Source organism: Loxodonta africana, chromosome 1, assembly GCF_030014295.1.
Source record: "Loxodonta africana isolate mLoxAfr1 chromosome 1, mLoxAfr1.hap2, whole genome shotgun sequence".
NCBI lineage: Eukaryota > Metazoa > Chordata > Mammalia > Proboscidea > Elephantidae > Loxodonta > Loxodonta africana.
Window position 1 is genome coordinate 120,042,640 of NC_087342.1, and position 13,361 is coordinate 120,056,000.

The following is a 13,361-nucleotide window of genomic DNA, read 5'->3' on the forward strand; positions in this document are numbered from 1 at the left end:
ATCCTTACAACTGAACTAATAAACATCATAATAAATGGAGAAGTGATGTTACCAAGGATTACATTCTTTCTGAACTAACCATCAATGCCCACAGAAGCAGCACTCAAGAAATCAAAGTGCATATTGCATTGGGCAAATCTACTGCAAAAACCTCTTCTAAGTGTTAAAAAGCAAAGATGTCACTTTGAGGACTAAGGTGAGCACGACCAATGCCATAGTATTTTCAATCACTTCATATGCATGTGAAAGCTGGCAATGCATAAGGAACACCAAAGAAGATGTCTGTGAATTGTGATGTTGGCAAAGAATATCAAATATGCCATGGACTGCCAAAAGAATGAACAAATCTGTCTTGGAGGAAGCACAGCCAGAATGCTCCTTAGAAGTAAGGATGGACAGACTTTGTCTCACTTACTCTGGACATGTTATCAGGAGGATAGTGCAGGACTGGGCAACATTTTGTTCTGTTATACATAAGGTTGCTGAGTCAGAGCCCAGTAACATGTTGTACTAAGATTGCTACTCTGACATAGGATCACCGTGAGTCAGAACAAAGGGCAATTCGTTGGTTTTTTTGGTTGTTATGTATGTATGTATATTTGTATGGATATATGTATTTGACTACCTTCTGGTGGGGAATCACACAAAGAAACCGTTCCACATTCTCTAGAATAGACCACATATTAGGTCATAAAACAAACCTTTCCAGAAACCAAAACATCGAAATATTACAAAGCATCTTCTCAGACCACAAGGCAATAAAACTAGAAATCAATAACAGAAAAACTAGGGAAAAGAAATCAAATACTTGGAAACTGAACAATACCCTCCTGAAAAAAGACTGGGTTATAGAAGACATCAAGGAGGGAATAAGGAAATTCATAGAATGCAATGAGAATGAAAATACTTCCTATCAAAAACTCTGGGACACAGCAAAAGCAGTGCTCAGAGGTCAATTTATATCGATAAATGCACACATACAAAAAGAACAAAGAGCCAAAATCAGAGAACTGTCCCTACAACTTGAACAAATAGAAAGCGAGCAACAAAAGAATCCATCAGGCACCAGAAGAAAACAAGTAATAAAAATTAGAGCTGAACTAAATGAATTAGAGAACAGAAAAACAATTGAAAGAATTAACAAAGCCAAAAGCTGGTTCTTTGAAAAAATTAACAAAATTGATAAACCATTGGCCAGACTGACTAAAGAAATACAGGAAACAAATAACCTGAATAAGAAACGAGAAGGGCCACATCACAACAGACCCAACTGAAATTAAAAGAATCATATCAGATTATTACGAAAAATTGTATTCTAACAAATTTGCAAACCTAGAAGAAATGGATGAATTCCTGGAAAAACACTACCTACCTAAACTAACTCATTCAGAAGCAGAACAACTAAATAGATCCATAACAAAAAAAGAGATTGAAACGGTAATCAAAAAACTCCCAAAAACAAAAAGCCCTGGCCCGGACGGCTTCACTGCAGAGTTCTACCAAACTTTCAGAGAAGAGTTAACACCACTACTACTAAAGGTATTTCAAAGCATAGAAAATGACGGAATACTACCCAACTCATTCTATGAAGCCACCATCTCCCTGATACCAAAACCAGGTAAAGACATTACAAAAAAAGAAAATTACAGACCTATATCCCTCATGAACATAGATGCAAAAATCCTCAACAAAATTCTAGCCAATAGAATTCAACAACACATCAAAAAAAAAAATTCACCACGACCAAGTGGGATTTACACCAGGTATGCAAGGCTGGTTTAATATCAGAAAAACCATTAATGGAATCCATCACATAAATAAAACAAAAGACAAAAACCACATGATCTTATCAATTGATGCAAAAAAGGCATTTGACAAAGTCCAACACCCTTTTATGATAAAAACTCTCACCAAAGTAGGAATTGAAGGAAAATTCCTCAACATAATAAAGGGCATCTATGCAAAGCCAACAGCCAACATCATTCTAAATGGAGAGAACCTGAAAGCACTTCCCTTGAGAACGGGAACCAGACAAGGATGCCCTTTATCACCACTCTTATTCAACATCATGCTAGAAGTCCTAGCCAGAGCAATTAGGCTAGACAAAGAAATAAAGGGCATCCAGATTGGCAAGGAGGAAGTAAAATTATCTCTATTTGCAGATGACACGATCTTATACACAGAAAACCCTAAGGAATCCTCCAGAAAAGTACTGAAACTAATAGAAGAGTTTGGCAGAGTCTCAGGTTATAAGATAAACATACAAAAATCACTTGGATTCCTCTACATCAACAAAAAGAACATCGAAGAGGAAATCACCAAATCAATACCATTCACAGTAGCCCCCAAGAAGATAAAATACTTAGGAATAAATCTTACCAAGGATGTAAAAGACCTATACAAACAAAACTACAAAGCTCTACTACAAGAAATTCAAAAGGACCTACTTAAGTGGAAAAACATACTTTGCTCATGGATAGGAAGACTTAACATAGTAAAAATGTCTATTCTACCAAAAGCCATCTATATATACAATGCACTTCCAATCCAAATTCCAATGTCATTTTTTAAGGTGATAGGGAAACAAATCACCAACTTCATATGGAAGGGAAAGAAGCCTCGGATAAGCAAAGCATTACTGAAAAAGAAGAAGAAAGTGGGAGGCCTCACTCTACCTGATTTCAGAACATATTATACAGCCAGAGTAGTCAAAACAGCCTGGTATTGGTACAACAACAGGCACATAGACCAGTGGAACAGAATTGAGAACCCAGATATAAATCCAACCACATGTGAGCACCTGATATTTGACAAAGGCCCAGTGTCAGTTAATTGGGGAAAAGATAGTCTTTTTAACAAATGGTGCTGGCATAATTGGATATCCATTTGCAAAAAAATGAAACAGGACCCATACCTCACACCAAGCACAAAAACTAACTCCAAGTGGGTCAAAGACCTAAACATAAAGACTAAAACGATAAAGATCATGGAAGAAAAAATAGGGACAACCCTAGGAGCCCTAATACAAGGAATAAACAGAATACAAAACATTACCAAAAATGACGAAGAGAATCCAGATAACTGGGAGCTCCTAAAAATCAAACACCTATGCTCATCTAAAGACTTCACCAAAAGAGTAAAAAGACCACCTACAGACTGGGAAAGAATTTTCAGCTATGACATCTCCGACCAGCGCCTGATCTCTAAAATCTACATGATTCTGTCAAAACTCAACCACAAAAAGACAAACAACCCAATCAAGAAGTAGGCAAAGGAAATGAACACACACTTCACTAAAGAAGATATTCAGGCAGCTAACAGATACATGAGAAAATGTTCTCGATCATTAGCCATTAGAGAAATGCAAATTAAAACTACGATGAGATTCCATCTCACTCCAACAAGGCTGGCATTAATCCAAAAAACACAAAATAATAAATGTTGGAGAGGCTGTGGAGAGATTGGAACTCTTATACACTGCTAGTGGGAATGTAAAATGGTACAACCACTTTGGAAATCTATCTGGCGTTGTCTTAAACAGTTAGAAATAGAACTACCATACAACCCAGAAATCCCACTCCTCGGAATATACCCTAGAGATACAAGAGCCTTCACACAAACAGATATATGCACACCCATGTTTACTGCAGCTCTGTTTACAATAGCAAAAAGCTGGAAGCAACCAAGATGTCCGTCAACAGATGAATGGGTAAATAAATTGTGGTATATTCACACAATGGAATACTACGCATCGATAAAGAACAGTAACGAATCTGTGAAACATTTCATAACATGGAGGAACCTGGAAGGCATTATGCTGAGCGAAATTAGTCAGAGGCAAAAGGACAAATATTGTATAAGACCACTATTATAAGATCTTGAGAAATAGTATAAACTGAGAAGAACACATACTTTTGTGGTTACGGGGCGGGGGGAGGGAGGGAGGGAGAGGGTTTTTTACTGATTAATTAGTAGATAAGAACTGCTTTAGGTGAAGGGAAGGACAACACTCAATACATGGAAGGTAAGCCCAATTGGACTGGACCAAAAGCAAAGAAGTTTCCGGGATAAAATGAATGCTTCAAAGGTCAGTGGAGCAAGGGCGGGGGTTTGGGAACCATGCTCTAAGGGGACTTCTAAGTCAATTGGCAAAATAATTCTGTTATGAAAACATTCTGCATCCCACTTTGAAATGTGGCGTCTGGGGTCTTAAATGCTAACAAGCGGCCATCTAAGATGCATCGATTGGTCTCAACCCACCTGGAGCAAAGAAGAATGAAGAACACCAAGGTCACACGACAACTAAGAGCCCAAGAGACAGAAAGGGCCACATGAACCAGAGACCTACATTATCCTGAGACCAGAAGAACTAGTTGGTGCCCGGCCACAATCGATGACTGCCCTGACAGGGAGCACAACAGAGAATCCCTGAGGGAGCAGGAGATCAGTGAGATGCAGACCCCAAATTCTCATAAAAATACCATACTTAATGGTCTGACTGTGACTAGAGGAATCCCGGCGGTCATGGTCCCCAAACCTTCTGTTGGCCCAGGACAGGAACCATTCCCGAAGACAACTCATCAGACATGAAAGGGACTGGACAGTGGGTAGGAGAGAGATGCTGAAGAAGAGTGAGCTAATTATATCAGGTGGACACTTGAGACTGTGTTGGCATCTCCTGTCTGGAGGGGGGATGGGAGGATAGAGAGAGTTGGAAGCTGGCAAAATTCTCACGAAAGGAGAGACTGGAAGAGCTGACTCATTAGGGGGAGAGCAAGTGGGAGTAAGGAGTAAGATGTATATAAACTTATATGTGACAGACTGACTTGATTTGTAAATGTTCACTTGAAGCTCGATAAAAGTTAATAAAAAAAAAAAAAAAAAAGAAACCATTCCAGCTCCATTCCAATGGAAAACTTCATGATGGAAATTAAATCAACTACCTGGTAAAGTTTTAAGTACCAGGAGAGAAAATACAGCACCCAAGACTATAGTTTCCAAGGTTTTCTTTTTTAAATTGTTCCTAACATACCAAGATTATCAATGTCTGGTGAAAACAGCCTCTACTGAGAATTTATTTTTAATCTTTAAAGCTGAGAGTTTCATTTTGAATGGCAATAAATCAGATTAACTTTAGTCAGCATTAGTTATATACATATAAAAACCCAACCCAGTGCCATCGAGTAGATTCCAACTCATAGCGACCCTATAGGACAGAGTAGAACTGCCCCATAGAGTTTCCAAGGAGCACCTGGCGGATTCAAACTGCCAACCTTTTGATTAGCAGCCGTAGCACTTAACCACTACGCCACCAGGGTTTCCTATATACATATAGAATGTTTTTAATAGGTTTTTAATGTTTCATCCTCTGGATATGCTAACCCCATGTTTTCTGTGTGGCTCTGATAAATTGTATGACTTCACTCCACCGATTAATTTTTGGGATCCATCTCATTTAATACTCATAATGCTATGACCTAAGTACTATTAATAGTAGGATTATTAGGCCTAAGCAGAGAAATGCTTGGGACTTTGCTTACGATAGAACATGACATTAACCTTAGACTAATTCAGTTACTAAATATCATGGACTTTAGTCTCCTCCAAGGTCCTAATCAAAGTGGTAGAATGGTATGTGAACTTAGCTAAACATTGGTCAATGGCCATGTCTGGGCCAGGAAGCAGGCGCTGCACCTGTTTAAGTGAATAACATGCCAGCTGAATTTGTAAATTATTATTTCAGATGAGCTAGTTGTTTAAGAATAGGGTAAGCAATCTAATACGTTATATCCATTGAATAAAAGACTGTATGATATGGCTAATATACGCAAACAGTTAAAATTAAATATAAAAAGTCACTATGATCACATCTGTACAAAATTTTATTGTAGTTTGAATAACAAGCATGTAACAAAATTTAGAGCATGGCAGAAGATGAAATCTCAAATTATGTTACTTATGAAAGCACTAAGTACAGTACACAAAGACTGTTCATAATATTTTAAAAGTCTGCTTAAAAATATCAAGACATACTAGGATTCATGGGTTGTCTTTCCTTGCATCTAGAGCACTTATTCCCATGAGCTTTGCTGCAATGAAAACTAACATATATGAACATACACATATAATAAGTGAAATGGAAAGTGAAGGCATACAACAAATATTCCAATTAATCAGCAAGTATGAAGCACTAAATTATTTTTGAACTTGCATTTTCTTTGAGTGTACTGATCAGGAACAAATGAAACACTTTCTTCTAAAATATTTTAAATAGTGTGATATACTTTTGACCATTCCCAATGTAATTAATACTCTTTCTTAGCATAATCATTAGTCTAATTTTAGAATCAGCAAATAAAATAAGAAGCACATTAATCTTAGTCAGAGGTGATATTCAAAACATTTAACAACACGTAGCCCACAGACCCTAACCAATAAGCACAGACACTGGGATAAGTCACCAGCATGGCGACTGTCCATCCCAGCTGAATATCAGCCCTGATTTTATTTCCAATGACAAATACATGTGTTGGCTAATGTAGAAGCATGAGTTATGAGATACGAAACATGAAATTCACACAGGCATAAAATTGAACTCAAATACTCTACTACATGGAGGCTAGATGTGAAACATTTCACAGTGACTAAAAATGACTGGCTGAAAGGCATTGTTTTTCATTTTATTCAACTGATTAAAACCAATGGACTTACAAGAAACCCTTGAGATTTAGTTAATGCTACTAATCTAAAGACTCCAAATTTTTGAGGAGCCTTTTAAAATCAGTATATATGACCTTTAACATATTTTTCCTTAAGGAAAAACAAGACACCGAGGTACTTTAGTTTCTTTTCAAGGGATTATTGCTGGTTATCTTCCTGAGACACAAAGACCACAAAAGAAAAGCACCATCTCAAGGTTGCTCTATGAGGCATCAGGCACTAATAATTTGGTCCTTTCCTAAAGGGATCTCTTCCAACAACTACACTAAAACATAGCGATGGGTCACAGATGCCAGGAGGTCCTGGTTGCCCTTGGATTCCAGGTTTTCCATGCTCTCCATCTTTGCCAGGGATACCTCTGTCTCCCGGAGGACCTTCTTTGCTTATTCCAGGAGGGCCTTCTGGACCTAAGACGGGACATTAACAATATCTGAACAAAGTAGTTTGGCTTTAGATGGTGAAATAGCTGATTATGAAAGAAATTTACACTGCATAAAAAAACTCTCAAAAATTTTACATATTTCCACTAATGTGAAAAAAGGAGTCATTCTCTTGCTAATTCTACCTACTTGCTGCTTTGTAAAGAACTATCTAAAAATAATCAGTAATTTTTATAAAATTATTGTTGTTGTTAGGGGCTGTTGACTAGATTTCCATTCATAGTGGCCCACGTGACAGAGTAGAAATGCCCCATAGGATTTTCTAGACTCTAATTTTTATGGGAGCCAAATGCCACGTCTTTCACCCACGGAGCCACCAGGTGGGTTCGAATTGCCAACTTTTCAGATAGCAGCCAAGCTCTTAACCATTGCACCATCAGAACTCCTTTTTATAAAATTAGACTAAGCTATATTTAACATAGCAATCATGTTACTGATAAAGACATGGAGCTAACATTCTAATATTCCAGTTTGTGGGTTGTCCAAGCTTATTTCTTCCTTTCAGCATATTTTTTGCCAATACTAGTGTAAATTCCTGGAAACCCTGGTAGTATAGTGGTTAAGAGCTATGGCTGCAAACCAAAAGGTCAGCAGTTCAAATCCACCAGACTTTCCTTGGAAACCATACCGGCCAGTTCTACTCTGTTCTGTAGGGTTGCTATGAGTTGGAATCAACTCAACAGCAGCAGGTTTGGTTTTGCTTTTTTTTTTTAACTGTAACTTAGCAGCTGACATATAAACTAAAATTCTAACAAGTCACTTTTGCACCATATTTGCAGTAGAAATTACTATTTCCATTATTCATTTTTGTTCCCAAATCTGAATACACTGTAAAAACAAAATATTCAGATTTTAGGATAGAGGGGAGTGGGTTGGTGTACCTCCTTCTACAAATACTTCCTACAACCACTGCTAATAAACATGTTAACATAACAATGTTAACATTAATCACTTACCTATGATGGTAGATATTGTTTCTAAGTGCTTTACATAAACAATATTAAATTACTTAAACTACCCCAAAGCCTTATGAGGTAATAATAATCTAATAATAAAAGCAAATGTATCAAAATATAACTATGATTGTTTTTCACTGCTCTAAACACGCTATGCATACCAACTCATTTAATCTTTCAATAGTGGCATAATGCAGATAACATTACCATTACCATTTTAAAAATGAGGAAACTAAGGCATGGCAAATTTAAATAGTACACTTGAAACTGTAAACAAATGTCTTGGTTTTAAATTATTTGATATGGATTTATAATGATTTTCTTGAAGGAAAATACACAGCAACTCTTAGAAGCAAATGCCAATTTTTACCTGGGGGACCAGGAGGGCCTTGTTCTCCAGGATACCCAAACCCTTGGTTCCCCTTTGCCCCGTTTCTTCCTGGTAGACCTGCAGAGTTTCAAACATGTGAGTAAGCTTACTTTTCTTATAAAATCACTGCGTCCCAGATGGTTTCTTTCAAAACTGTTAATACTCATATAGAAGAAAGAATCTTTTAAGAACAGCTTGCCATCTATTTTTTATTACTCATGGGAAACAATTTCTGAGTCAAAAACTTCTAAAATTATGAGTAATCTAGACAAAAGACTTAATGAGAGTTAGATACTAAGAAAAGGAAATGGTTTGGGACTATGAGCCCTCTGTGTTAATTATAGTTGTTCTTTTACTGCTTTTACTAAATATCTAAATTGCTCATATAAATTTAGATTTAAAAAAAGAGAAGAATAATCAACAGCATTTCACCTAAAACATTCAAGGGCAAAGAGAAGTTGTGGGCTATTATGAAGTTTGGTTGCAAAACATTAATTTTCCTATACTAGACAACAGTAATTTTCAATGAAAAACGTTACTGTACAGAAAGTTTACCAAAGTCAGAATAAAAGAAATAGTATCATTGGTTTTCTACTTAAAGACCTTATTAGACTCAAACAAAATTTCAAAGCACATTTTCAACATTTTCTAATTTGTAATTCACAGCCTTCATAATTCTAACCTTTCTATCTACTTAAGAATATTGCTTCAAGAAAAGAGAACAAATCCTCTTTAATTCAGTTGACAAATCACTTAAAGACAGAGATTTACAAAAAAAATTAACTAGTACCATTCATATTATCATCCATAAAAACAAAGATAAACTTTCACTTATTAAATGCATATAGGATGTGTGATGGTTAAGGTTGTGTGTCACGATTCTCAGTGGTTTTGCAGTTATATGATATTGTGATCACCTCCATCATGGGATCTGCTGTGAGTAGCCAATCAGTTGAAAGGGAGTTTCTTTGGGTGTGTGGCCTGCATCAGATGTAAGCGGACATTCTGGAAAGGTTTTTTGTTGTGGGCTTTTTGTTTGCGCTGGATCCTACAGCTGGCTCCTGTTCATTTGACTTCTGGTCCTTGAGCCTGAGCTAGTAGCTTACCTGTGGTCTTGCCTGCCGATCTTGGGATTCATCGATCTCACAGCCTGTGAGCAAGAGCAAGAGCCCTGCCCTCTGACCAGCCAATCCTGGGTTCTCCAGCCTCTGCAGCTACATGAATCAGGAGAAGCCTCTATCCTGACCCACGGACTTGGGATGTTACAGCCTCTACAACCGCATGAGCCATTTCCTTAATATAAATCTATGTATAAATTTATATGCTTTGCTAGTTTTGCTCCCCTGGAGAACCCAGCCTAAGACAGGATATAAACACACACACAATACATTTTGTTGTCGTTCATTTGCTTATTCAAACAAATTAGTACCTTTTAAACCTCTTGCTCCTGGGCGTCCAGGGGCACCCATTAAACCAGGAACACCATCTCTTCCTGGCAAACCAGGAAATCCTCGGGGACCTTCTGGTCCTATGGGACCAGGTGGCCCAGGAATACCCGGAGAACCATGTTGCGGCTGACAATGATCACAATTTTGAATTCTCTCACTCCGAAGTAAGACCGGTAGCTGGGCTTAAAAATAAAAAAAAAAAAAAAAAGAAAGAAACTCCAAACTTTTTACCTTTAAATGGTGAGTGGGAGTTAATAATACAGAAACAAAGCTATGTTGGATAGTAAAATAATGCACATCTTTTAGCCAATAATTTCACTTCTAGGAATTTAACTACGGAAGTATTCATTGCTGTCTGCAATAATTTTATCATTATAATCGCTTAAAATAGGAAAACTGAAAAACAGTGAAAGTTCTCCAAATGAGAATTTGGTAAATTATAGGCATTCACATTTTTAAATTACCAAGAATTATGTTACAAAATAAAATTTAAGTAAAGGTGAAATAATAATATAAATTGCATTGCAAAAAAATTACAAAAAAGTATGTATAATACTTCATCTTTATAAAAATATATATCTAGGAAAAAAGGCAGAGGCTTATAAATGTTGCTTATTTTCTTCCTTATTTATATCTTCTAGAATTTATACCAAGAATATGTATTACTTTTGTAATTTTTAAAAAGGCTGTAAGAACTTTGTCTTACCTCTTAATACATCAGCGCAAACTTGTCGAATAAACTGTTCTGAAAATTCTTTCCCCTGCATCAAATAATTAGTAGTTATAACATGTATATATCATCTAAAAAGCAACAAAAATATGAAACCATGCAAGAAGCAACATACGTACAGGCTTCCCATCTAATCCTGGGGGTCCCCGAGGACCTGTTTCGCCTGGTTGCCCCTTGGGACCCACAGGCCCCATCAAGCCATCCATCCCAGATTCTCCTTTTGGTCCAATGGTACCTCTGAAACCAGGTTCTCCCTTTTCACCTCTCTAAAACCAAAAGAAATGCTTAAAGTTCGTATTTAAGTATTTCAGACGTTTGACTACATCAGAAATACCTTAAATATGGATATGATTGATATATATATACATGCATATATGAAAGCTATGTAGAAAACAGCTGGGAAATAAGGCTATGAATCAAGCAGGACATTTCATATCATATTAAACTCTCATTTACCCTTTCATTAAGGGTAAATAGATCCATCCAGCCCTGAAAATATCCATTACTTATTGAGTTTACCTACTTATAGGGTCCCTATGAGTCAGAATTGAGCGCAGGGCAACTCTTAACTGGTAAGGTAATCCTCACTTACCAACTATCTCATCCAACATATCACACTTAGAGTAGTAAAAAAAATCTACTATGCAACTATTTTGTGCATTAACAAGGTGGCAGGCATAGCAGCAACCACTGTGGAGCAGCCTTTCCCTCAAGGAGGCTCTCTGGGTAGCCTCTGGGAAGCTGGGCTGCACTGCCCTGCACCCTGCACTCCCTCCTGCTGGCGGGGATGCTGCATACGGCTGCCATGTGGGGCTGGCCTCCTCGGTAGCTAAGGCCTCCTGGGATTCGCAGGCAGCACCAAGCCAGCAGGCACCTGTTCTCGGGTGCCAGCTTCTATGCAGGCTGAGGCCCTGCATCTCAAAATCGCTGTGGGGTGGGAAGTAAGGGAAGAAAAAGGCATGGGAGAGGGTGCTTGGGAGAAATACAAGTGAGATTAAATCTCCATTTTCACATAACGCCGATTTTTGCTTAACGACCTGGTCTTTGGAACCTAACCATGTCAATCATGAGGAGTGGGTATATCTTGATTAGGCAATATGTCCACTGCCAGGGATACAGCAACGAACATGACACAGTCCTGCTCTTAAGGCACTTACTTTCTAGTGCAACGGACAAATACAGAAATATACAATATTCTTCACTGAAAAATGTGCAGAAAAAAACTCAATTTCCAATCAAGAAGAAGCCACAGTATCAGCAAATAGGTACCGTTTCATGCCTAATTCAGTTAGTAAGAGTAAATATACGTACTCTGGAAGTCACTCATTCGGAACTACTACTGAGGAATATGCAACACATCTTCTGTCTTGAGATGCGTAAATAACTAGATTTATACAGTTTCAAAAACCCAATGAACAAGGACTGAAGAAAGGGAGGACAACGCATAAGGAAACATACCTCTCCTTTTGCACCATGATGGCCTTGAATTCCCTTTAAAAATAAGGAGAAAAAAACTATAATAAATGTGAAAACTGCAGTATTAGTAACATGACACTTACCTTTTACCACATATTTAATCAAACTTTAATTTTCAATTTTGGAAAATATTGATAGAATTACTAAGAGAATTTACACATATAAGAGACTTTTATGTCTTTTTAAAGGGGACTATTTTTTTTATTGACTAGGCAATGTTTGCTGGGTAATATAAAACGGTAATTTAACATTGTTAATTTATATAGCTGTTTCATTCATAGATATATTCACATATGCTATAGGTCAAATCATACGTAAATATTCATATCTATGAATGATACAGCTATATAAATCAACAATGTTAAATTACCCTTTTAAATATTTACATATGCTATAGGTCATTTATAGGTCAAGTCAGGAATCTCTGGTGGCATAGTGGTTAAGAGCTACGGCTGCTAACCAAAAGGTTGGTAGTTCAAATCCCTCAGGCGCTCCTTGGAAACGCTATGGGGCTGTTCTACTCTGTTCTATAGGGTCACTATGAGTTGGAATCGACTCAGCCACAATGGAGTTATAGGTCAAATTATGTAAGTTAGAATGGGATTCTACTGGATTTAAAACATATTATTATCTAAGTGAAAAAACTGAAATCAGATTAAGAATAAGGGGTATTTACTTTTTTATTCTGTGGTTAAAAACAGTGGTTATTTTCCTAAATTTGTGTTCTGAAAATTAAATTTTAATTAACTGCTATTGATAAAAGATGAGTTAAAGCAACGATATCATTAAAAGTGACAAATAAGGAAGAAAACACCTATTTTCCTGGTAATTAAGAGATTAGAGAATCAGTGTGATGTCTAATATGATATTTTTCCCAGTAATATAAATACTGGGGTGCTCATACATGGAACTTATTTGTCATTGCAATCACTGGATAGCTCTCAATAGCTAGACTAGCTCATCTCGATATTTCGTTTTCATATGAAAATCACAGACTCTATAAAATTCTTTCCTGTTTATCTCTCTTACATATTCATTCCAGAGACATATTACAGGTGATAGGAACTCTCAGGGAAGGTATTAAAATTTTTCATTTTTGAAATTTATTTTACATTAGGGCTCTAAACTCAGTTGAGGAAAAAGCCTATAACTGTAACATACACAAACAGGGTTTCATTATTCAAATTTAAAATTAAAAATCCATGTTCTGCAGCTCATTAT

General features: G+C 36.9%; 1 protein-coding gene across 1 annotated transcript in view; it reads right to left on the bottom strand.

Annotated features, from left to right (window-relative positions):
- Positions 1 to 5,870: 5,870 nt before the first annotated feature.
- COL21A1 (collagen type XXI alpha 1 chain) overlaps positions 5,871 to 13,361 on the bottom strand; it is a 128,595-nt gene continuing 121,104 nt past the window's right edge. The window contains exons 24-29 of the mRNA XM_003404417.3: positions 12,123 to 12,155; positions 10,784 to 10,930; positions 10,641 to 10,695; positions 9,916 to 10,116; positions 8,487 to 8,564; positions 5,871 to 7,127 (exon numbers count right to left, since the gene is read on the bottom strand). Coding sequence (XP_003404465.2) covers positions 6,940 to 7,127; positions 8,487 to 8,564; positions 9,916 to 10,116; positions 10,641 to 10,695; positions 10,784 to 10,930; positions 12,123 to 12,155 — 702 coding nt within the window. The 3' untranslated portion in view covers positions 5,871 to 6,939. The remainder of the gene's footprint in view (positions 7,128 to 8,486; positions 8,565 to 9,915; positions 10,117 to 10,640; positions 10,696 to 10,783; positions 10,931 to 12,122; positions 12,156 to 13,361) is intronic.